At 41.0% G+C, this 23,589-nt stretch overlaps 2 protein-coding genes across 4 annotated transcripts in view; one reads left to right on the top strand and one right to left on the bottom strand.

Annotated features, from left to right (window-relative positions):
• KDM1B (lysine demethylase 1B) overlaps positions 1 to 11,083 on the bottom strand; it is a 26,945-nt gene extending 15,862 nt beyond the window's left edge. Inside the window, exons 1-10 of the mRNA XM_064665393.1 lie at positions 11,008 to 11,083; positions 10,757 to 10,823; positions 8,055 to 8,157; positions 7,086 to 7,213; positions 5,623 to 5,712; positions 4,738 to 4,849; positions 3,894 to 4,010; positions 2,859 to 2,897; positions 1,542 to 1,746; positions 248 to 432 (exon numbers count right to left, since the gene is read on the bottom strand). Coding sequence (XP_064521463.1) covers positions 248 to 432; positions 1,542 to 1,746; positions 2,859 to 2,897; positions 3,894 to 4,010; positions 4,738 to 4,849; positions 5,623 to 5,712; positions 7,086 to 7,213; positions 8,055 to 8,144 — 966 coding nt within the window. The 5' untranslated portion in view covers positions 8,145 to 8,157; positions 10,757 to 10,823; positions 11,008 to 11,083. The remainder of the gene's footprint in view (positions 1 to 247; positions 433 to 1,541; positions 1,747 to 2,858; positions 2,898 to 3,893; positions 4,011 to 4,737; positions 4,850 to 5,622; positions 5,713 to 7,085; positions 7,214 to 8,054; positions 8,158 to 10,756; positions 10,824 to 11,007) is intronic.
• On the top strand, positions 11,072 to 23,589 carry TPMT (thiopurine S-methyltransferase). 3 transcript variants are annotated; one of them, XM_064665584.1, is made up of 10 exons: positions 11,072 to 11,184; positions 11,620 to 11,781; positions 12,530 to 12,622; positions 13,692 to 13,824; positions 14,310 to 14,362; positions 18,162 to 18,236; positions 18,967 to 19,052; positions 20,052 to 20,096; positions 21,749 to 21,875; positions 22,846 to 23,589. In XM_064665584.1, the coding sequence occupies exons 2-9, from the start codon at positions 11,642 to 11,644 to the stop codon at positions 21,832 to 21,834; spliced, it is 711 nt and encodes a 236-aa protein (XP_064521654.1). In that variant the 5' UTR covers positions 11,072 to 11,184; positions 11,620 to 11,641; the 3' UTR covers positions 21,835 to 21,875; positions 22,846 to 23,589. The 3 variants fall into 3 exon arrangements, with proteins under 3 accessions (XP_064521654.1, XP_064521653.1, XP_064521651.1); XM_064665583.1 differs by having other exon boundaries at positions 21,749 to 23,589; XM_064665581.1 differs by lacking the exons at positions 21,749 to 21,875; positions 22,846 to 23,589 and adding an exon at positions 20,879 to 21,013.

Raw genomic sequence — 23,589 nt, 5'->3', positions numbered from 1 at the left:
TACTGCAAAAGGATCTTCTATGCATTAAATCTAAAAAAAAAAAAAAAAACAACCAAACAAAACCAAACAAACAAATAAAAAACCTCAACCCCAAACTCCCCCAGAAAATAGCCAATCTTAGAATGGATTCTCAAAAACACGGGAGCAATTTTTCTGTTGCACAAGGAGACATCTAAGAAGAGAGTTCACATCCCAGAAAAGTTGCTATTATTTTTAAACAAACAAATTAACTATCAGCATCTCTTACCTTGCAGTTTGTGTACCACAGAGCCAAAATCAAGTTTCTCAGCGCCAAGTACATGGTAGGGTCTCGTGAGTATTCTGGGAACTCATAGAGCTCATCCAGTTCCATGACATCCGGCCTCACACAAAGTGCTTTCCCACATTCATTGGGTTGGTAAAAAGGCTGGAAATACTTGTTCATGCCTGCAACTGAATAAGGACACACCAGGAGCTAGTCATATTCCATCATATCTTCATTATATCCTTTTCCCTCTAAGATGAGCCATTGACCTCATGCAGATAAACAAGTAGGGAAACTTTCCAGCCTCTAGCCACCTCCAGAATGATATCATTTATATTGCTCTCCTCTCTCCTGCCCTCTAGGCTGTACAGCATTAATTACTGTCCTGCTGCCTGATGGGTACACCTTGGGACCTATCAGAGCTGTTTTGTCAAAGAACAGTATGTGCGCTCCGATGCCAAGAAGAGTCCAACAAAGAACAGGACCTAAATTCAAGTCTGAGGTCTACCATCACTGTATAGGCTCAGGCAGCATTCTGAACTCCTTTCTTCTTCAACTCCCAATACTACCCAGAGTGGATAGTAAATAAAAGTAATCATTTCCACGTGTAGCTTTGATAGCTCTGTAAAATGAAGTTTTCTGCTAAGCAGATAAATATCTGTTGAACAAATGAACTGATTTATTTTGAGCCCCTAAGGAGAGCAAAGCCTGCTAAGACAACACAGAAGCTGAACTTCCCTCAAAGCACTCTCTCTGAGATGAGTATGGGAATCCTGAATTACCTTTCTCCTTACCTGACCTATTCTGCACATCCACACTCCCAAGTGGTCGCTCTCAGAGCTGTCACTAGCAAAAAAAATAACCTAAACAGAATCTGAGTGCCTTAAGAAATCAAATCCTTTTTTCCAAAGCCCCAAAGATCCACAATATCAAACCTAGCAGAATCCTGTTTTGGTTTTTTTTCATAGATCTTCATTTCCTTAAGAATACAAACAGTCTTTAAGTACTCACATGTTAATTTCCTGTTTCTATAAACAAATTACAGGTGGTACACAAAAAGACTTTGCAGTCTATGCTTACTCCCTAAAGAAATGCCATAGGAAATGTATTACCTTTATCTTAGAAATTAGTAAATGGTATCAAAGAAATACAGAGGGAATCACATAGAGTGTGTATATTAGTGCCGAGAACAGAATCAGTATTCTGAATCAGAAGAATTATGTGCCTTATGAACTCAGCTATATGGCAAAATTTATCACACCTATTTAAGCAACAGAGCCCTGCAGATGGCCCTTACCAGTCAAATTAGGCACGCTCTTTAAGTGCTCTAACTTCACAAGGTTGGATTCACCAGGTAACCGATTAGTGCTGGTACAGGATGGACTCATGCCCACGCAGTCTGGATAATATGCAGCTAGAAAGGGAGCTGCCACACTGTCTTTCAGCAAAGGAGGGAGTATGAGCATGGAGTACCACCAATGGTCTGAAACTTCAGCCACTCTCTGGCCAAGCGGAGAAGTGAAGGAAAGAGGGGAGAAGAGAACACGTCAGTACTTTGAAAACGTTGGAAAATGAACCATTCTCCCCCCTCCCTCCAAAACTGAGACCAAAAAGCACTAGAAGTACCAATCTCAGAATTGCAAGTCATAAAGACATTTTCTCTCCCTCTTTCCCCTTCCTCAGCCTGACACAGAAAACCTCTAGTATTGATCTCTTCCTCAGAAACGGAGCTGACACTTCACGAACTCCACACCCGTGTGGAAAGCAAACGGATGAGACACGCCATAACACATCTATGCCTTATGCCTTTTATAAAACATTTGCAGTCATTTATGCATCCAGAAATCTGAACTTAGGAAAGTCTACACTAACTGATCAATTTAATTTAGATTCTATTATCCCCATCAAAGACCTTTTAAAACCCTAAGAAACACTATTGATTCAGCCTTAACTTACAAGTAAACATGCATTAAGGACACAAAGCCAGAAAGCCTCGACAAGAGTCAACAAAAAGCCCGAACACGTTCCCTGGGATAGAGGTACCTCAAGTACACTTGTCAACATTGGCTTATTGAACATCAGATCACATGAAATCTGAAATGCAGGGTTACATGATCATAAGCCCCTTGAAAACACCAACATACGTCTTGTATGCACATTTCGTATTATGAGGGAGAGGAGAGAGAAAACATGTTTAGATGTTCTCATGCAGTATTCAAAAAGAAGAGACTAGCTTGACTAAAGATAGAAACCACCTGAAAGACAGGGAAATTTTACGATGAGGAATTTTATTTGAAAGCTGGCAACTGAATACTGTTTTGCCTGATCAAAAATGAGAATTAGGAGTAAACCTTGAATCACAGGCCACATCTCAAAGACACCATGAACCACTTGAAAGCTAGTTGGTATGGTAAGGAAAAAGAGGAAAAAGATGAGAAAGTAGAAGGCCCTAGGCTCTGTTGCAAAGAGTGTCTGACAGTTTCCTGAGCAAAATGCATAAATACTGACATAACTGGCACATGGACCAAAAAAAAAAAAAAAAAAAAAAAAAAGAAAAGAAATACAGGATTGATTTCATATTCTAAGACAAATGAGGAGGACAGCCACTACTCACCAAGTCCTCAGGCATGGAACATTGGTCTGAGCCCTCAGTCTGAAAGAAAAGTGAATGGTATCAGAGCTTTTCTTAAGCTGTACAGCAAAAATTAAATATAAACCAAAGTAATTTGCTATGGCATAGTTCTTTAAACTAAAAAAAAAGTGTTAGTGTGAGCCTTCTGTAGCAGAGCTGATTGTAAACAAAAAAATAGTAGAGAAACATATGGGTTAAAACCACAACACACCACAAAGCAAAAGCACCCAAGAAAATGTTTCTCCTTTTTTAAGTTAGTTTCTACTGATCGGACATTAAAATATACATTCTATTTCATAAAATGGGGTGGAACACTGAAACAAACAAATTAAGAAAAAAATACAGACTTTTATAGAAAAATTCTCAAAATATCTCAGATTTTCCACAGTGACTCTTCCAGTAGAGACTACAGAAGAGAGTTTCTCATTTATTTAAAGAGTATGTTTATAACAGAGTTTCAAGATTAAATGCTGACCCTTCAGATTTTCCACATAGTCAGTATTTTCAGGTTATGTTCTTTCATGCTATAAGTGCCATATAGATTCTATGGCGCTTTAAGGACTCTTTAAAGACTCTTTCAAATTTCAGGAGTTACCCTCATGACAAAGCTGAAACTTTTCATGTAAAGCCCATGAGAGACTTGACAGAAATTCAGAAAAGCTCACTGAGCTTTTCAAATGCTTTCCTCAATAACGAAGAAAGGCCAAACATAAATGAAATGAACATTTTGGTGTACGTCTATTTTGTACATGCTGACAATCTTTCCATAGGTTCAGAATGAAGGATTTTACAATTAACTGTACAGATAAAGATATTTCAGATACTTTTTTCTTGACATTTCCAGTCAGAAAGGTCCAAACAGTATGTAGGCCTGTCACTGCACAGCTCTCCAGGCCATCAGACTCTCATTTTGACATTTGAGACACTAAGCAGCAAACAAGAAGAAATTAATTTCTGCAAACAAGAAACACTAACTTGTTGTTATGTTTCAATATGAGCAAAACTGTTCTGTGTTACCTTGGTGGAATTGTTCAGTTTCATACCACATCTGTATGTTTTTGCTATTTGTGGTGTCAGCTGGATTTCCTTTGTCAGCTGACGCCATTTACCACAGTCTGGCTTTGTGCACTGCACCTACAAGTCAAGAAACAAACATGTTTTTACTTGTTGCTGTCTGATTACAAATAAGATTAATGCAACCAGTTAGGAAAAAGTAAGATGTGAGAAAGTTGTCAAATATAATTGTTAAATTCATTCTCCTGTAATCATCAGGTCATAAGTAAGGCATTTGATATACAGAAATCTTGTGCCCATCTCCAGCAAGACTGAATTTCTGCACAGAACCTAAGGCCAAAATTGATCCAATGCCCAGTTACTATGGTTTTCAGTGGATTTTGCAAATATTACTTCAAAAACATATTCTTCACCACTTAAAGAAAAAACCAATTAAACAAAAAACTAAATAAAATACCCCTACCACCAAACTTCTTTCCACTCCCATCTTTCTTCTTCTCCTCTTTTTACCCAGGAAATACAAAATCTGTTTTTGAAGTCTTTCACACTCACACTTTCCCATAGCTGGTATGCTCCCTTTCTCTGCCAAATCTTATTCTACCTGAACATCACACATCATAGCTGCTACTTCACAGAAAGGTAACAGAATGTTGGTTTTTGTGAGGCGTGGATAAAGTCTCCAATAGTGGAGGAGCTGATCAGAATTATTATCTTGAGCTTTTCCACAGTCCTCTAATACTAGAAAAAAAACCCATAAAAATTCAGCTGACCTGCTGGTTGAACAGCAGAATACCAGAAACACATCAGAACATCACATTCTTATTAAATAAATGACCTTTTATCTTACCCAGTAAGGAAGCTGTTGATCAGCCATAAAGGCTTTTGGACTGGGCTCACTTTTACCATTACTTGTCCAAATCCTTTTCCAGGCAGTGTATTTCTCATAACCATCTTTATGGCTAAGAGAAAAGAAAACAGCAAGCAGTCAGAAAATTGAATGTCTAGTTCACTTCAAGCAATAGCAGCTATCCTAAAATTGAAGATTTTAAAAAGGACAGATACTGTATTTTTCCTGTTAAAAAATGAGAAAGTCATGGTTCTTATGATAGTAATAAATTGCATCGTGACCATTACGTCTTCTTGCTTACGAACACACTTCCTTGTGTCTAAGGCCTGGACTGAGTGATGGGTGCTGCTGAGCACATAAGCACACAAAAGTCTTCGTAAGGACTTAGGCTGGATGTAACGCCCACTCAAACAGGAAGGAGCGTGAAGCTGAAAGCACTCTGTGAGCCTGACAAGAGTCTTCATGGTCACTGAACCGCAAGAGTTAAATCTCCTTGCTGATTTGATGTTACAGAGAGGCAAGGTCTCCTGAACTCACATTGTAAAGTTAGTTTGCTTTATAAAGGAAAATAGATTTACTTAAAACTGTTCTCATAATTTTGTATTTTCTAACATTGTTTTTTAAAAAGACAAAAGCTTCAGAACAACTGCACATACAAACCAGCCTGCCTAAACCAACCAGTTTTGTTCACGCTGCTCTGTTTCAATTGATTAGTCCATACAATACTTGCAGTTTCAGCACCAATATCTAAGCCTCACTCTGACTAAAGCAAGCACAGAAAACAGGTCTTTGTATTATATTTATGTACATGATGTTTCAACACTCGTAACATCTGCCAAATTTTAATAAGCTCTGAAAAGATGCAACCTGAATTGGCAAATCTACCTTCGGTAATAGTGGTCAAAACATTCATTGCAGAAGTGTTCCCCACAGGAAAGATGATACCATCTAGATGTATACCCATTTTTAGCACATCTGTAATGCAGGAGACATAAAAATAGCTTTAAAATACATTTAGAAAAATAAATCTATTAACAGTAGCACATTCTAAAACATGAACAAAATATTAAGAACAAGCCAGGGCTTTATGTTACATTCATGAAAGCTGACTTGCATAAAGCACTACAGTCATACAAATAACAATAAGGTCATTTCAGTTGTCTCAAACATTTCCAGTTTCCAAACTAAGCAACACCAGATGCAAAGGAGGCAACATGTACATAATGTGCAGTTATATAGCTGGCTTGGCTTCCAGCAGCCTCCCTCTAACAATGGTCAGCTGAGCCTGTCTTTAGTACCCTTTAAGCAGGCGTTTCCTGAACGTGAAATATGTTTGCTCTTAGAGTAGATATGTGCTGTGACACACAAAGTGTCCTGCAAATGTATAACATGACAAAGTCCCTCTCACAAGAACTTACAGTTCCTTTACTTTGTTCCATTTAGTTCTAACATTAGTGCAGGGGTGGGAGGGATCATTTAAATTAGCATTTTTCTTGTACATGTGATCAATTGATTCATAAGTCATTACAATGTTCTGTCCCCAGAACAACTGACAAAACCATAAAGTCAAATCTGAACACAGAACAGATGTTGCCTATTATTTTCTCATGACCGAGTTGTAATTTTAACCCAGTGATAGAAAACCCTGAGGAAGGAGTTAAACATTCTGGGCATTTGTTGTGTATTACTCTCAAAAAGAAATATCCATTACAAATGTTATTTTCATCAGACGATGCAATTGTTCCTCCCTCAGAAAACTCTCATTAAACCTAATGAAATGGTTCAAGATAAATGCACAAGGTAAAAAGCAGTGACCTAAGCTACTAACTGAAACAGCCATGAAATGATTTCATCTCAAATAAAAAACATTGAAGTATGTACTTGGGGGGGTGGGAGGGGTGAAAATGAAAATATTAAAATAACAATTCAAAAAGATGAGTAACCAGTATCTATTGTTTCCTAAACAAAACCAGTACTATCACCAATGCTGATCTCACAGGTGCTCACTTCATTTTCCATTTTGAAAGCAAGTTTAGCCTCCTCAGCTTACACTAACGCTCTCACTTTCACAAAAGCAAGGCATGTTCCAGAAGACACCATTAATAACATAAGTAAGCACATCCTAAAGATGTTCTATATCTGAATAAGCAACTTGCCCAGTAGAAAGTCATCCACAACAGGAATAACTTGTGACACTTTCCCGTCATCTTAAGACTCCTATTAATAGTGTCTTTCAATTCTCCCTCTACATTTAGAAATTAAGGAATTTTTCAGAATACAGTTAGGATCCTAAACTTCAGCTGTAAGTTTAGAAAGTCCATGAAAAACACAAGTAAAAAGAAATAAACCTTTCAGCCGCACTGGCAAAGCAAACAGGACATGTTGCAGTGCATCCAGCTTTTTCACACTTCCTATATTTCTTCTCTGATGCTTCATCATCATCATCTGCTGCTGCTTCAGCCGCTTTTTTCTTCACCTAATAAAGAATAGCTGAAATCTGACCAGAAATTACACAAATACATCTTCTACAAAGTGGCGTTCAGACAGTTTTTCAGCTTGTGAGTGGCATCCAACAGTTAAATGAAATGAAAATCTTTGTATCCATTGTGAAATAGCTGCAGCATGAAACAGCTGTCAAATTAGGTCAGTTTTTTCCTACCCAAAAAAAAAAAAAATCACAAAAAAGCAAGCCACAAACCCACAGCAAGACTGGAAATATCATTTAAAGCTAAAAATGTCTTGCCTTAGTCTAATTGATGCCATTGAAGAAATTATAAGCAAAAATTCCAGTTTAAATTGTATTTTAAGCTCCATCACGTGCCAATGAGTCAAGCCTAATGCATTCATTCTATTTCTCCTTCAGAAAATCTCCTCTTTGCATACTTATTGATATAATTTAGTGGCAATCCTATCTGTGCCTCAAATAAAATATTATAGCAGGCTTAGGGCCTTTTTTTTTTATACAAAACTGTATACCAGATGTCTCTCCTGGGCTTCAAAGGTACTGTGCATTGTGTTGCTTTAGGCCTCTGTCTGGATGGCCAGACAGCTTTTTCTAACTGTACAGAAATCTGTGATTGTATTTTTAATGTATTAAGCATTAACAGGCTACATTGAGTATTTATCTTTCTTGAATATCGTTCACAAAATGAGACGCTTTGCCTGCTCGTTCACAGAATTACCTCATTCTCCCCCTCTGTGGGTAAGTACTCTAAGGCCTAACTTACCCACAATGAAGCCTGCTTTCTTTATGAATGTCAACAGAAAATAAAAAATAGCAAAGTACAAACCCACGTGTTTTTGAATTTTATAAATACCTGTCTTCCAGAACTCCTCACAGGAAGATTGTCTGGAGACTGATCTGAAGAACATGCCTTTTTTTTCGTTCGTACCCTTCCAGTTGACATTGTATTGTTAGATCTGAAAAAAAGTAGGCAGCAGTTAATAAAAAAGATTAAATTGCTTGCTTTTGAAGAGCTGTCTAATCACCTGGGCAGTACATTCACTTATAACACCACTTTTGACAGAGTTACCTAGGTAAGAATCTGTTCAGCTTGACTATTAATTCAGGAGGAAAATGAGAAGGAGGCATTACGGGAAAGGAACAATACTACTATTTTAAACTAAATTCGGAGTTAAGATTAGATCCCTGAGTACATCTTGACAGGCTGTTCCAGATCAGCATATCCTGGATTTCAATAATCTGATTTGCATTACGTGAAGACCTGGACTGGAATTTGGGTTGGCAAAGTGAACAGACATCACTTCAATGCTGGTGCAAGCATTCAAATACCACTCAGAGCAACACTCATCCTGCTAACTACTGGTTTATTGGTAGCAAGAGATTTGCACTCTAAAGCGCTTTTCCAAACAGTGTACTGAAGAGACGTTCAATATCAGGTGAACAACCAGTTCCAAGACTTGCACATGAAGTGCAAGTACCTCCTATGAAAGTATATCAGAATTTAAAGTCTAAACTGCAGTTGCATTGAAGCTTTAGGTGACTGGAATGTGTACTATAGGAGGAAATAAAAGATTTACGGCACGAGAGAGCTCTGTGGCTGTCTTTGACTGCATTGGTAGGAATGCAGAAAAGACCACAGTTTATCATATAAACTGGAAAGCATAGAGTGTGAGAAACTATGCAGCAGAAAATATGAAAGCATATTTAAAATGGTATTATCAAAGGCATTCTTTTCATATGGAGTAAAGCACAAATAAAGAGAGCCTAGCGGAAGAATTAAATCTACGAGTGCTCTACCACATACAGAAAGGAAGTGGAAATAAATCCCTTGTACAACAGCACTGAATCTTGAATGTTATCTTGTTATAATAGGGATCTGTTTGTAATTATGTTTCTTTTTTATATACGTTTTTATATATATATATATATACATATATGATACTTCTCAATTCTCCCTATTTCAGGCTGCATTTTCGTTATTCAAGCTGTTAGTGATGGACACGGCAGCGGTATCTTCGTTCAGAAATTCTGCTCAAAGTAAAGGTAACAGGAGGAGAAAATGGGAATTTTCAAAAAATTTCAAATTAAGCTGATGCAAATCAAGTAAACTGGTGCTTCATTCGCTTCTCGAGACAGAAGAAATTATTTGGGGAAAGAAGAGAAATCACATGATATCCACATAAAGTGGATATATTTTACATCAGTAAAAAATTAGTTCAGACAACCCAATATAAAAATAAACTTTTTTTTTTTGCATGCACCCCTTCCAGGGAGTAAAAAAAAATTAAGTCAACCTTTTTTACCTAAGGAAAAAAAAAGCATCACTTCACCATAACTTACCACTGTGTGGGGGTGGATGGGGTTGGAGAGTGGAGAAAACCAACCAGTTTCATTTACATGAGATTTCCCCAAACTGCTGTTTAACACCTCAGAAAATGGTAGGTTTTTTCCCCTAAAGCTTCCCTTCTGGATCAGTGGCACAAAGTATCTCTCTGTATCACCTTAGCTTCTGACTGTAGACAGTCATTCCGACATGACTGTCCTTACAGTTGGAGGCTACGAACTACCTCAGCACTGAGCAAGGCACCAGGTGACTCATTTTGGTGGCCAGCAGGTGATTACAGTCTGCTGCTGCTGCCAGGCCCTGTATCCAAGAAGGTAAAATAACACACAGCTGTTTCGTTGCACATAAGGGGATTAGAAAAAATAGCACTTACCAATCACTAATAAGTTTGGTAAAAATATTTCACATTGAGAGGCCTCTCATTTTGAAAGGCAGAGGCCAGTTGTACAGAATCACAGACATATTTTTCTGTAAGTACTGTGGGAGGATGAGGCAGAAAGTGGGGAGAAAGGGAGAAAAAGAGATGGGCTTAAGGCCATTACTTGCAGTTGTATGCCACTTAGTCCCCACTTTCTCTCAGAAACCAAAAAACACCCCCAGAAAAACCCACAAATTTTTAGAGAGCAAGTAAACGTGACAGTCTACTAAGCTTTACATGACTCTGCATCCTAACCTACAGATGTTACCTTACTGGCAGAGAAAATAAGCCTTTTAAAAGGAGAGAGAGAGATGCATAATACACTGTCACATTTGATAACGTTTCATCCATCCATAACGCATGGCCTATACTGGGAAGCTTTGTGGGGTTTACCTGCAGTTGACAGCAAGTTTGTCTTTGGGGAAGAAAAAAAAAAACCAACTTAAAAAAAAAAAAAAAAAGAAACCACGCACGTTGACAGAGAGAGAGAGGAAGCGAGAGCAGCCCGATTAACACGGACAGGAGGGACCGCGAAACGAGCACATCTCTAAAACTCAGCCCCGAGTAAAGCGCCGGCGCCCAGCCCCGCGGCCGCGGGTGACAGCGCCCGCCCCCGTCCCGGACCGCGCTGTGACAGCTGGTGGCGGGAGCGGGGTGCCCAGGGGAGCCCCGGGGCAGGGCTGTCCCCGGGGCAGGGCTGTCCCGTCAGGGCTGTCATCGGGGCAGGCGGGGCGGTCCCTGGGGCTGCCGGCCGGCGGCGGGGCGGGCGCTGCGGCCGGAGCCTGGCACTCACCTCGGGGCCGGATCGCTCGGGGGCCGGAGACCACATCCACGCGTGTCCGCGCCGCCTCCTGCTAGAGCTGCAGCGGGGGGAAGAAGGGTGGAGAAGAGGGAAGGAAGGGAGGGAGGGAAAGAGAGAAGGGGGAAGGAAGGGAGAAGCGGGGAGGTGAGGGCGGGGGCAGCGCTCGCACCTGCCCCGCCGCCCCGGGGAGGGGGCAGCCGGCGCCGCGGTGGGCGCTGCAGCTGAGGGAGGGAGCCACTCACCGCCGCCGCCATCCCCAGCGCCATCCTCCTCCCCGGTGCCGTGCACCCTCAGCCCGCCTCCTCCTGCCGCCGCTTCCGCTCTCCGCGGTGCGTAGCGAGGGGGAGGGCGGGGAGGCGCCGCCCCGGCCCCGCCGCCTCGTGGGACCCGCTGCTGCTGCCGCCGCCGCAGCCGTGCAGGTACCGCCGCTGCTGCGGCCGCCCGGGCGGGGGGCGCGGAGGGGGCGGTGCTGAGCTCCGACGGGTCACCCTGCGGGTCCCCCCGGCTGCAAGCCGCTGGTCCTCCCGCCGTCTGCCCGCGGGTTTCCCGTGAGAGAGAGAAGTGTCGACATCTCCCTCCTCACTTACGGAGTAGGGGGGCTTCCAGATGGGTGCCAAACGACAGGCCAGTGGCCTGGACAGGGCGCGCTCAGCCGGCTTCGCCCCGGGAAACGGGGTCTGTCTGAAGCCATCGGTAGCGAGAGTGTGCTCTTTAGCGTTCTGTACAGCTACACTGCTATAGTCGCCAAACAGTAATCTCTTAAGATGCACTAAATTTTTGTTCGATTCGAGGAAGTAAGAGCCAATTCCAAACTATGCGTTGGGTGGGGGTATTTTTTCTCTCGTTTTTCACAGTTACTAGCACTCCTTGGAGACGATGGACCACTCAGCGAATGCATCTGGGCTCCTGGAAGGCTCTAGTATTGGGTCACAGAAAGAGAGAGTGGTGACTGAGGAGGAATGGCTACAAAAATGGGAAGTGGGTAACATCGGGTTTCACAAGGAACAAGGACATCCGTACGTGACTTCACTCTTCTGCCTAAGCTGTTTTAAGAAATGCTGTGAAATTAATTACTTGACTCATTTGAGAAACTCTTAATTGAAAATGGAACATTTGCAAAAGGAAAATTATTTTATACGGGCACAGCTTGAAGCTAAAATAAATATACATATTTTTATGACCTACAATTGTCAAAAAAATGACAGAGAAAAGAAAATATTGAAATTAGCTTAGAACTTTTGAATCAGGTTTTAAAACTTGGATAGCTTGGCTAAAAATCTTAAATTTTCTGATGCAGAAGCTTTGCACTGCTTTTCATAAGTTGTGAAACCGAGGCCTGAAAACCATATGTGGAGGGCATCGGAGCAACTGCTGTGCACTGGAAAACAGGGACCTAAGAAAGCAAACCTGATTATATAGTCTTTCAAGTCCTATGGGAGTGACTTGATTAATACAGAAGTTCAATAATCATTCTGTTTAAAAATTTCTGTTATGGCCCTCTTAGAGGTGGGTGGGTTGGTCTGCTTACTTGAAAAGACAAACAGAAAATAGAGCAACCGTAAATGTGTTAATTTCTGACAGAAATGAAATTTACTTTCTAAGTAAATGGGAGGTGAATGTTTTCATTTCTAATGGCATGAAGCAGGTTGAGCTAAGAACCTGTGTTGCATCATGCAGTTTGTGTGCCACAGCGTGTAGCACTTGATGTTTAATGTGTCAGCACAAATACTTGCAGAGTTAAGTAAAATGTGTCTTCTTCTGCAGGCTCCTCCAGAAGTATCTGGATGTTCTTTTAAATGGCAAGAGTGGACTGAGGATATTTTTCCCGCTTTGTGGTAAAGCAGTAGAGATGAAATGGTAAAACACAGATTACAACAGCAAAAATCTCATTTGATGTGGGGAGGGAGAGGGGGAATTCCCAACCTTATACTGGCCAATGGAAATGTGCCACATCTCCACTGGTAGGAAAGCAGCGTCACTGGAAGCTGAAGGGAGGAGGAAGTTTGGTTTTATTTGCTGGTGTTTTGTATAGTAGCATAAATGGGATGGATAAGGATTAACCTGAAAGTGCTCCTCACTGTCCCAAGTTCAGCTTGGGGAATGCTGAATTTATGACAGACAGAGTGACTGAAGTCCTTACCATTGCTGGTTTTGGTAGAAATTCCATCTTAAATTGGTTGGTTGTGCCAGAGCACATTTTCAAGAGACCATGTAGCATATCATGCTGGGAATTTAAATGATTTGGGCTAAATATAACTTCCTCTTTTTTTATATTTATTATTTTCCTTTTTACCTTTTTTTTTTGGTGAAAGTTATTTTTTTAATTAGGGCCTATATAAGCCAGTGTTTTTTTCTTGGAGAAGGTGGCACAAACCGAAAAACTGTGACTGAGCTGCATCCTCAAGGAATCCAGTTAGTCCCAGTTATCAGATTTTATCACGGTTACTACTTTCCAGGCTGACTGCCGGCTCTGACATATGTTGCTGTTGCACTGAGCTGCAGCAGTGCAGAGGTTACCACACCTCCCTTGCTGGCTGTTCTTGCCAAGCCACAGAGCCAGCTAGGTGGACAACGTGCCTCAGCTGCCATAGTTCAGAGCAGAACACGTTTTGTAAATGGACAGTTTCTCTGTGTGACCACCTGTTTTCATTGAATCCATAGAAATAAATTAATACTTCATTGAATTTAAATAAAGCCTCTAAGTCCTTGTCAACTGTATGTCAAGGGGTGCTAATTTAAGCTCAGATCATGGAGGGGAGGTGTTCAATATAATGTGAATGGTCCAGAAAGTCAGGATTAGGCATACCAGTGCATCCTAAAACCAGGGTTTCCCTAGTCAATAAATGCTGCATGAGAGAGACACATTTGGTAAAGGCCCAACCTGTGGGCCTCATGTAAACTTGGCACCTCTCTCTTCTCTGTGCAGGTTGGCAGACATGGGACACAACGTTGTTGGTGTGGAAGTAAGCGAACAAGCACTGAAGGATTTTTTTTCAGAACACAGTCTGCCTTATTGTGAGGAGCCAGTCCCAGAGATTTCAGGAGGAAAAATGTTCCAGGTATGTTTCCTGCGTTATCAAATGATCTGGTGTCATTAATCATGCAATGCAGGCATAACTGAGCAAACAAGGTGTTCTGCTTTTATGCCTCTATTTTACTAGTAATTATTCACCTCTCCTGAAGAGGTCTGAAGGGAAGCTCTGAGTTGTAATTTTGGACTGAGAAGTTGTTTGTTTGAACTTACAACTTTGGCCTTCTTTTTTTGTGACAGTGAAGCACCTGAGGGAATGTAAAGGGAATGTATTTTAAAATTGGACAGTTGCATGTCTTGATAGGCTAGAACCTCTCTGGAGGGGATAGGAGAGTTACCTCAGTAAATTAAAACTAAAAATATTTCTTACAGTTTTCCCCCATTACACATAAGTGTATATTTAAAAATAATATATGTGTATGGTTTAAGGTATAAAGTATAAATAAATACTTATGCATGCATATTTAAAGATAGTTTGCTCATAAATATTGTTTCCTTCGCTTTTTATTGTAGAGTACCTCTGGCAACATTTCCCTGTACTGCTGCAGTATTTATGATTTGTCCAGGTAGGAAAACACTGTGTTTTACAATTCTCTATAATAGAACATGCATTAGTACTGTCATAATACTGCCATTATTTTTCTTGAATCAGACATAAAGATTTGTCAGGTTCTCTCAAGAAAACTCCCATTAATTTGCATGATAAATGTAAATAGCCAGTCTCCAACAGAAACTTAACTCTGTTGTTGACCATTAGGGATGCCAACTAATTATCTTTAAATGGGCTTCTTGTTCTAAGCCATTCTGTGAAAGCTATAGAAAGACATGTTTGCTTTTACAGTAAAACCAAATTATCTTTGACATTATTGATGAATTCTGTGGTGCAAAACACTAGTACTATCCCTTTATCAGAGTAGCTTTGTATAAGTAAAGAGGATATACCCAGAGGTGCCTTAGCATGATAGTTCCCTCCTCTTCCACTTCTTACTCAGTCATGATTTTCCCTAGATTATAAGATTTTGGTGAAGTTTTTTGTGTTGATTTGCTTTTCTTACAAACAACTGTCAGGAACAAGAATTTGTTCCATGTAAAAAGAAGGAGGTCAAGTCTTAATCTTTACTTCAATGGGCTTTCCAGAGCTAGTAGATATACAGGCTTAATAGGTAGTTTAGGACACCAGAACATGGTGTTTACTATACAATCCTTTTTTTTTTTTACCTCAATCTGCATAAAGTGGAAAAAAAGAGCGTTCATTACTAGAGTCCAAAGTGTTTCAGACCCTAGAACCTTTACTAAGACTTCTGCTCCTGCAGCTGACTCAATTTGGTTTGAGTAGTGTATGTGTAACTAGGCCTGCAAAGTGAGTGCCTGGGAAAAAAAGGGCTGTATATGAACATGACTTTGTAGATACTGCCTGATTTCTCCCCTACCTTGCCCCTGCAGTGTAGCTACTGCTTCATAGATCCCTATAAATCCTTCTTGCTCTGAGTTGACAAGTTTCTCGGGGATTGCTTAAGCTTCTCAGAAATTTTTGAAAAATTCCATTATAAGTTTTGTAGCTAGTAGTGTGGTGAAACCTGTAACTTCCATCACAACATGGTGGAATTATACTTTGAAATTAACAAAATTAGGTAATTAGTGACAATTTCAGTGCATATTACTAGATCCAGTACACAGTTTCTCGTTGACAAAATAAATTGGCAGATTGATGTTCTGGGATGCAGAATGAACTGCATTCCCTAAGCAGTCAGCAGATACCCATAACTAGAAAAATGCACACACTCTTCCAATTTCTGTGCACAGACAATTTGATTAATTACCCAGTAATTATGGAAATTAAACTTATTTCTCTCTTGCTGAGCTTGGCCTATTAACAGGTCCTTTTGATCTCCGTTAGCCTAGCATTCTTTAGAGGAGAACTCAGATGTGCTGTTGACTTTTGTCAGAATGGGACATTTCATAGACTCTTGCTAGTTAAACAGTAACAGGAATTACTGCTCTTTGTGGGAACTCTGGGACGAATGTAAAACAGTTATATTACACAACCATTGTACCTCCTAATACAATTATGGCTACAAGACTTTAAAAAAAAAAAAAAAAGTAAAAAAATCGCATTGACTGAAACTACTAAACATATGCAGAGATATAAATTCACAAGTCTATTCCTTAAATCCAGTGGGTTTTCCACCAATATGTGAATTTCTGATTTGTGTGTTAAATTTTGTTAGTTGTAATAGTACCTAACTACAGATGTGCAGATGGGCAAGGAGCACCCAGATGCTCAGCAAGTCCTGAGATCTGGGCAACCAGGAGATCGGGGCAAGGCCACAGCATGAGCCTGCCTCCAACCTGTGATGACTGTAGGCCCTGATGAAATCTGCAGGGAGTAGAATACATGAAATGCCCGTATGGAGCCACCGCCACCATTCCAGTTAGACCAGATTAAAGTTGGGAAGAAAAACCAAGTGCAGAAAACTTCAGTGGCTGGCCTGAGGTCATGCAGCAGACTTGTCTATGCAGAGAGGAGAACAGCCTCCAAGCCTCAGAAGATCAAGTTTGTCACCTGCCCCACTAGACTTCCCTTTGTGCTTCACAGGTCCGTTGCTTGTTTAACTGTCTCCTTAAAAATCTCCCTTCAGTTAAGGGGGTGGTTATTTAAATTAGATGCTTAGACTTGGCAAACTATAAAAGAAATCAGCACTTAAAAGTGTTATCATGTCTCATCTCAGTAGAGTGGGAAAGACAGGATCAGCTTCTAGGTTAGATGCCAGAGACTTAGCAATGCCATTGCAATGAAAATAGCAGTGAGCAGAGAGAAGTTGTCGTGGTTTAACCCTGGCTTGCAGCTAAGCACGACACAGCTGCTTGCCCACTGCCCCTGTCATGGGATGATAGGGACAATCATAAGGGTAAAAGTGAAAAAGAAACTTCTGGGTTGAGATAAAAACAGTTTAATAATTAAAAATAAATTTTAAAAAAAATTGTAAGAAAAATTAAAAAAAAAAAAAAAAAAAAAAAAAACCAAAAAACCAACGATGACCAAAGAGAGAGGAAAATAAAACCCCAGAAAGACAAGTGGTGCAAATGAAAACAGTAGTCCACCACCAACCAACTGATGCCTAGCCAGTCCCCAAGCAGCGACCCCTCCTTCCCCTGCAGCTTCTCTCCCAGTTTTTTTTGCTGAGCATGACAACATATGGTCTGGAGTATCCCTTTGCTCAGTTGGGGTTAGTTGTCTCAGCTGTGTCCTTTCCCAGCTTCTTGTGCACCTCCAACCTACTCACATCATGCCGTCATGGTGTGAGGAGCAGAAAAGGCATTGATGCTGTGTAAGAGCTGCTCAGCAGTAACTAAAACAGCCATGTCTTATTAACACTATTTTCAGCACAAATCCAAAACATATCCCCATGACAGTTACTAGGAAGAAATATAACTCTACCCCAGCCAAAACCAGTACACAAGTGAAGGCAGAGGTGGTGCAATTGGACTCTGACACCTTCCCAGTAGGCCAAAAGGTATTGCACAATTCCATGCCATATTTTTCTCACTAAGTAAACCTATTCAAACTTTCCTTAAAGTTATGCAATTTACATTATTACTACCTTATTATCTAAACTCCTTTTTTAATAATTACCAGAAACAAGACTCTTCTTATGCCCCAAATATTCTTATCTTAGGGTCACCCTGACTGCTCTTACCACCCCTCAATAAAGACACTTCTTGATAGTCTTGCCCACTTGCAGGTTTTGGGTGGTCACTGAAGCCATCTGCCAGCATAACCAGAAGCAAAATTAATGTCAGTGATAGTGTTACACTGAGGCAAACAGCAGTGTAACTTACCTTTTCCAACATCAAACAAATTGAAAGCTGAAGCTAACTGTCCTGGGCATGTAGCTGGGAATTGAGGTGTCTAAAGTTACTGGATGTGCTGAGTTCAATGATAGTAAAGCAATAAGGCACCTTCCTTAGCCTGCATTTGAAATCATGCATGGGCTTTAGAAGGTGGTCAAAACTGTTGATGTGCTGAGTATATGTTAGTATTACTTCAAGGGTGACAGCAGGGTGTGATTACCAAACACTGAGATGCGTTGCCTGAACGTGTTAAAGCTACATTCCTTCCTCTCTGCCTTGTCTCGGCACCCTCTAATGATGGGGAAACACCAACCAGTTCCAGCACCTTTTTACTATCGCAAGGCCAGGTACCAGGGAGGTTTTTTGTGTTCCAGATCACATTAGTGTGGATCATGAAAATGCTGCACCATAACAAAAAGCTAGTGGGGAATCCTTGTGAATTCACAAAGATATCTGATCAAAGATGAAGATGCCTTTTTACTATTTTTAAGCCTTTTCTTTATCTCCCTGTAGCTCAATAGTTGGCAAGTTCGATGGAGTTTGGGACAGAGGAGCTCTTGTAGCTGTGAATCCATGTGACAGACAACGGTTAGTAAATTGCACTGTTATTGTCTTTATTCTGCTGCATGCAGCGACAAGTTTTTCCTCCTGCCACTTGTTGATGAGTCCTCTTTTGTTTAAAGGACTAACCTACACAAGTTTTTCTCTACCGCAAGCATCTGCTGCAGTCGCAGAATGTCATACTCTAGATTTGTGAACTTCCTTCAGGAAGCCACTCTGCCTCTTGGTGGGAAAATATGTGGTTTGTTCCGACCAATTAGAAGCAGAGCTGCAAGTCTCATCTGAATTCTATTATTTCCCTTTCACCACATCTGCTTCTTTTCTCTGTGTTCTTTTTCTTCTCACTTCCCTTGATTCCAAATTTTCGTTCTTGCCTATAGCCAACCCAAATTTAGTTTGAACCTACTCCCATGATCTTTTAATTAGATACATAATCTTGAGTTCACAATAATTTTAAAAGATCAGTACTGTATTGTGCACTGTATTCTAGACTGTGACAGATGAATACTTGGTTTGTTAGTTTTGAGTTGAATATGCAAAAAAAAGGATAAATGCTTGTTTGTGAGGAGTAAACATAACCCTTTGAGGTTTTCCATGTGTAGCATGAATTTCATGCTCCTGAAATTCAAACTTTGTTTAGTCTTTGTGCAATTCAGTTCAAATGCACAGAAGTGCACGTTGCCTCTTTTGTTGAGTATTTTGAATGCTATGCTTGAATGCTTTACAAAAATAATAAAGTATAACTTTCTCCTTTTAGCTATGCCAGTTTGATGATCAACTTAATGGAGAAGAATTCTTCTTATCTCCTTGTTACGGTTTCATATGATCCAAACAAACACAAAGGTGAGAGCTTTGTGCTGTTCACATTATGATTTTGTGTGCTTTAATACAAATTGTAGGTAGGTGTAATATATATATATTTGTATCTTCTCCAAGTTTTTTATCTCTATAGCTTTGTTAGCTGATCACGCCAGTATAACTGTATGTTAAAAATTTTAGATGTTGACCAAGCTTGAGACTATATTTGGGTTCTCTCTAGAGTTCAGACATGCTAAGGGTAAGTTGAGGACAGACATGGTATATTAACAATAAAATGAAACTGGAAGTGTGGCTGTGACAATGAAGCTGGAAGTGTGAATACTTAGTAACATCCTGTCTGGCCTAGGGAGCTTGAAACACTCCCAAGAACATCAGCTTTGCGCTGTTTACCCAGTGCTTGCAACCAAACGTGTTGCCCATATTGTGCCTCTCTCCCAGCCGCTACCACGCTCTGAATATACTTGGAAGAGGTGGAATTTTATAAAATCATAAGGTATTCTTTCCTTTTATGTTATATACTGAAGTGTGAGGTATTTTAAAAGATTATATTTTTGTTAATATTAACACACAAAAGAAAGAGATTTCTTGCTGCTTTTGGGCCCCTCAACATAATTATCCCTGAAAAAATTAGGTCTTGTTTTCATAGGCAACAATAGTTTAATTCATTGCTTTCCCTCTTGCGTTGTTCAACTTTTAGCTTTAATTATGCCATTGTAGTATAAAGAGATTGTAGGCTAGATTCACACAGCACACTGAGAGTGTTGTATCCACGTCACATTCATGATTCCCTGGTTGTAGCTGGAGATGATGCAGCAGCAACACCTGAAGCTGTCTGGTGGCCCACCAAGGTGTCACAAGTTCTTGGACATGTTGTTTTCTGGTTGTTGCTGATGGTGCTACATCCTGGGGCCCAATTACAGGCCAGGTGTTGTGAGTGAGGGGGCTGGCTCTACCACTGCAGTGTAAATGTTTGTCTTCTTCCAGCATCTTCTGTCTGATTAGCTTCACTCCTTTTTTTTTCAGGCCCACCATTTTATGTTCCTGAATCTGAAATTAAAAGCTTGTTTGGTGAGTAATATTTCAGCTAACCCTTAGGAATTTTTTCCAAAATGAGTAAACGTGTTTATATGCCTCTACCTTGCCTCTACCTGTGACGAGTGATACAGTCATTTGCTTCTTATCTAAGGGCTGGAGTCATGGAAAAATACCAGGAAAAATAAATACCATTTAGCCACAGGGATTTTGCAGTCAAGGAAAATTCTCAGCTCTCCAAAGGCTATGAAGAAAACCCAAGAGACAAGGAGACTCTTGTCTCCCTGTGGCATCTTTTTGTTCTCCCAGGATTCATACTGCACTCAGTGATCTTGTAGATGCTGTCTTAGTCCCGCTTGACCATTTTGTCTTTGTCTGCACCTCATCAACCAGCTGCACTGGTTTTAATATAAGGTCTACCAGTGCTACATCATCTGCTGTACTTTTGTGACAAAGAAAAAAAAGTAACATGCTACACAAAGAAAATGCTAAAAACATACAACTCAAATCCATCAAAATAATGAATGTTGGAGTTATGGCAGGATTTTAATTTTAAAAGTTCCTTCTGATATGCTTTAAAATTGCACTTTTAAATTTACAACTTTTTGAGACTCCTGCAGTGTTTGTGTGCAGTGAGTCATTGGTAAAGACAGTTGCATCCCAGTGCAAAAGAGACAGATAAGTTTTCTCAAGTGCCTTTATGTCACTGCGTTAAGGACTGTAAGGAAATCTGTGGATAAGATTTATTTTTTTCTGGAGAGTTTTCATTTTTCAGTAACTAATCATTGACTAATTTGTTACTCTTTCCTCCTTTTCAGGCAGCTGCTGTGAAATTCAGTGTCTTGAAAAAGTCGATGACTTCTCAGAAAGGCACAAACAATGGGGATTAGATTATTTTCTGGAGGTGCTATATATGCTAAAGTTTGTAGCTTGATTAAAATTAATTAAAATAACTTGCCTCCCATCTTCCTTTTATTTTTATCTCACATTTTAAAATGGAGCATTCTTAAAGCAGGCTGTAGTGTACAGAAAAATACCTGTGGAACATTTTTGTCCATTTTTCTTACCAAGTCAGCTCTTCTACACAGCTGCCTTCACTGCCTTGATATGAGCACAGATTTTCTTAAACTCCATGCACAAACAATCATTATTAAAGTATATCTTTTTCTTACATATCAATTCAAATCATCTGAGCTGGGAGAAAGAAACATTCCTGTTCCTTTTTGGCTGTTGCCGCTGTCTGCCCAGCACTCTGTGGATCAGCCTCGTCAGCTGGCAGCCCTGGGAGCAGTGGCCAGCTGCTGTTCAAACACTGTTTTCCGCAATGCTGGCCTTGCACCAGACCGGGCAGCTGGGCAAGAGAGGTGGGAAACTGCTACTTTATGTCCCTGTTAGTTGTGAATATAAGTCCAGTGAAGAGCTGGCAGTAAGCAGGCAAGGCAAGGCAGCAGCTGCCAAAGCGGAATTACCATCAAGCAAGACTGGAGGGAAGCAACCTGGGTGATAGTAAAGGGGAGAGTATGAGGAGAAAATGTCCTGGCAGTTGTTCAAAAGTGTGCTACTCCCTCACTGAAGAGCACAGCTATGAGCTCGCAAACCAGCACAGGGCTTGTAGGGTGAGAGGGTTCAAAGAGTGCCAAGTGAGCTGTGGGTGTTATTACTAAGCCATTTTCCATCATCTTCGAAAGGTTGTGGAGAACAGGAGGGGTGCCTGAGGACTGAAGAAAAGACAGTGTCACTCCAGTCTTCAAAAAGGGCAAGAAGGAGGACCTAGGAACCTGCACGCCAGTCAGCTTCACCTCAATCCATGGAAAGGTGATGGAACAACCCATCCTGGATGTCATCTCTAAGCATGTGGAGGAAAAGAAGGTTATCAGGAGTAGTCAACATGGATTCACCAAGTGGAAATCATGCTTGACTTATCTCATAGCCTTCTATGATGGAATGACTATCTGGGTAGATGAGGGAAGAGCAGTGGATGTTGTCTACCTGGACTTCAGCAAGGCTTTTGACACTGTCTCCCATAACATCCTCATAGGTAAGATCAGGAAGTGTGGGTTGGGTTAGTGGACAGTGAGGTGGATTGAGAGCTGGCTGAATGGCAGAGCTCAGAGTGTTGTGGAGAATCTAGATGGAGGCTGGAGCAAGCAGTGTTCCCAAGGCTCAGTACTGGCTCCAGCCGTGTCCAGCTTATCCATCAATGACCTCAATGAAGAGACAGAACATACCTGCAGTAAGTTTGCAGATGATACAAAACTGGGGGAGTGGTTGACACAGCAGAGTGCTGTGCTGCCGTCAGCAAGACCTGGACAGGCTCAAGATCTGAGCAGAGAGGAACCTAGTGAATCTCAGTGAAGGCAAGTGCAGGGTCCTGCACCTGGGGAAGAATAAGCCCGGGCATCAGCACAGGCTGGAAAGTAACTCTGCGGAGAATGACCTGGTGGTCAACAAGATAGACAGCAGTGTGCCCTTGTGGCCAAAAAGGCCACCACTGGTCTCCTGGGATGCATTAGGAAGACTGTGGCCAGCAGGTCAAGGGAGGCAATCCTGCCTCTCTAATGAACCCTGGTGAGGCCACATCTGGAGTGCTCTGTCCAGTTCTGAGCTCTTCAGTACAAGAGAGACCTGGACATACTGGAGTGAGTCCAGCAGAGGGCTATGAAGATGCCTAGTGGACTAGAGCATCTCTCTTATGAGAACAGGCTGAGAGAGCTGGGATTATTTATCCTGAAGAGGACAAAACTGAGAGGAGATCATTAATGCTTACAAATATCTTTAATGTCAGGTGTCAAGAGGATGGGACCAGACTCTTTTCAGTGTTTCCCAGCAACAGGACAAAGAGCAACAGGCCCAAACTGAAACACAGGAAGTTCCATCTGAATATAAGGAAAAACTTCTCTACTTTGAGGGTAACAGAGTACTGGAACTTCTCCCCTTTGCAGCTTGTTTTGAAAGGAAAGTATGATTGCAATGTAGGTGTATTCATCAAGAATAGAAGGCAAGTAAAAGCCATGAGGTTTTTTAGACTGTTGTAGTCCTAGAGCTGCAAATGGGTCTAATGATTTTAGCACAGCAGTCCTCATGCCTACAGCCCATCGCAACACTCGATATTGCTTGTAGATACTCATGTTTCAAGGTCAGGTCGACAGAGAGAAGAGATGTAGCCAGCGGGCCAGGGCAAGCTCAGAGCTGTTATTTTTTTATGTTTTCACTTCTGGTCACTACCGCAGCTACCAGGATAAAGCATCTCCTTTCTTTGAATCCAGAATTTTTTTTCTAGATGCAACGTGAGAGCTGCTGAATTTTATCTCAGACTTCCAGACACATGATATCCTCAGAAGGCCAGGTGCTTGACATGAGGCTGCTGCATGCTCTGTGATGTCCTGTGCAGGACTCCCATGTGACAACCTGGCAAGAGCAATGCCACGTGCCAAATGAGCCATTTTGGGATGTGTAAGATGCCTTTGCCATGTGTGTACCCTGCAGTTACTCTGAGAATACACCGTAAATACACCTTGCAGAACAAGCA

This window comes from Pseudopipra pipra, chromosome 1 (assembly GCF_036250125.1).
Source record: "Pseudopipra pipra isolate bDixPip1 chromosome 1, bDixPip1.hap1, whole genome shotgun sequence".
Classification (NCBI taxonomy): Eukaryota; Metazoa; Chordata; class Aves; order Passeriformes; family Pipridae; genus Pseudopipra; species Pseudopipra pipra.
This window is presented reverse-complemented; position numbering and strand designations above follow the sequence as displayed.

Bases quoted from the DNA above. Each gene is read 5' to 3' on its own strand.
- TPMT (XM_064665581.1), top strand. From the start codon at position 11,642: ATGGACCACTCAGCGAATGCATCTGGGCTCCTGGAAGGCTCTAGTATT. The intron at 12,623-13,691 runs GTAAAACACAGA...TTCTCTGTGCAG, and splicing joins AAAGCAGTAGAGATGAAATG to GTTGGCAGACATGGGACACA. The intron at 18,237-18,966 runs GTTAGTAAATTG...TTCTCCTTTTAG, and splicing joins AATCCATGTGACAGACAACG to CTATGCCAGTTTGATGATCA.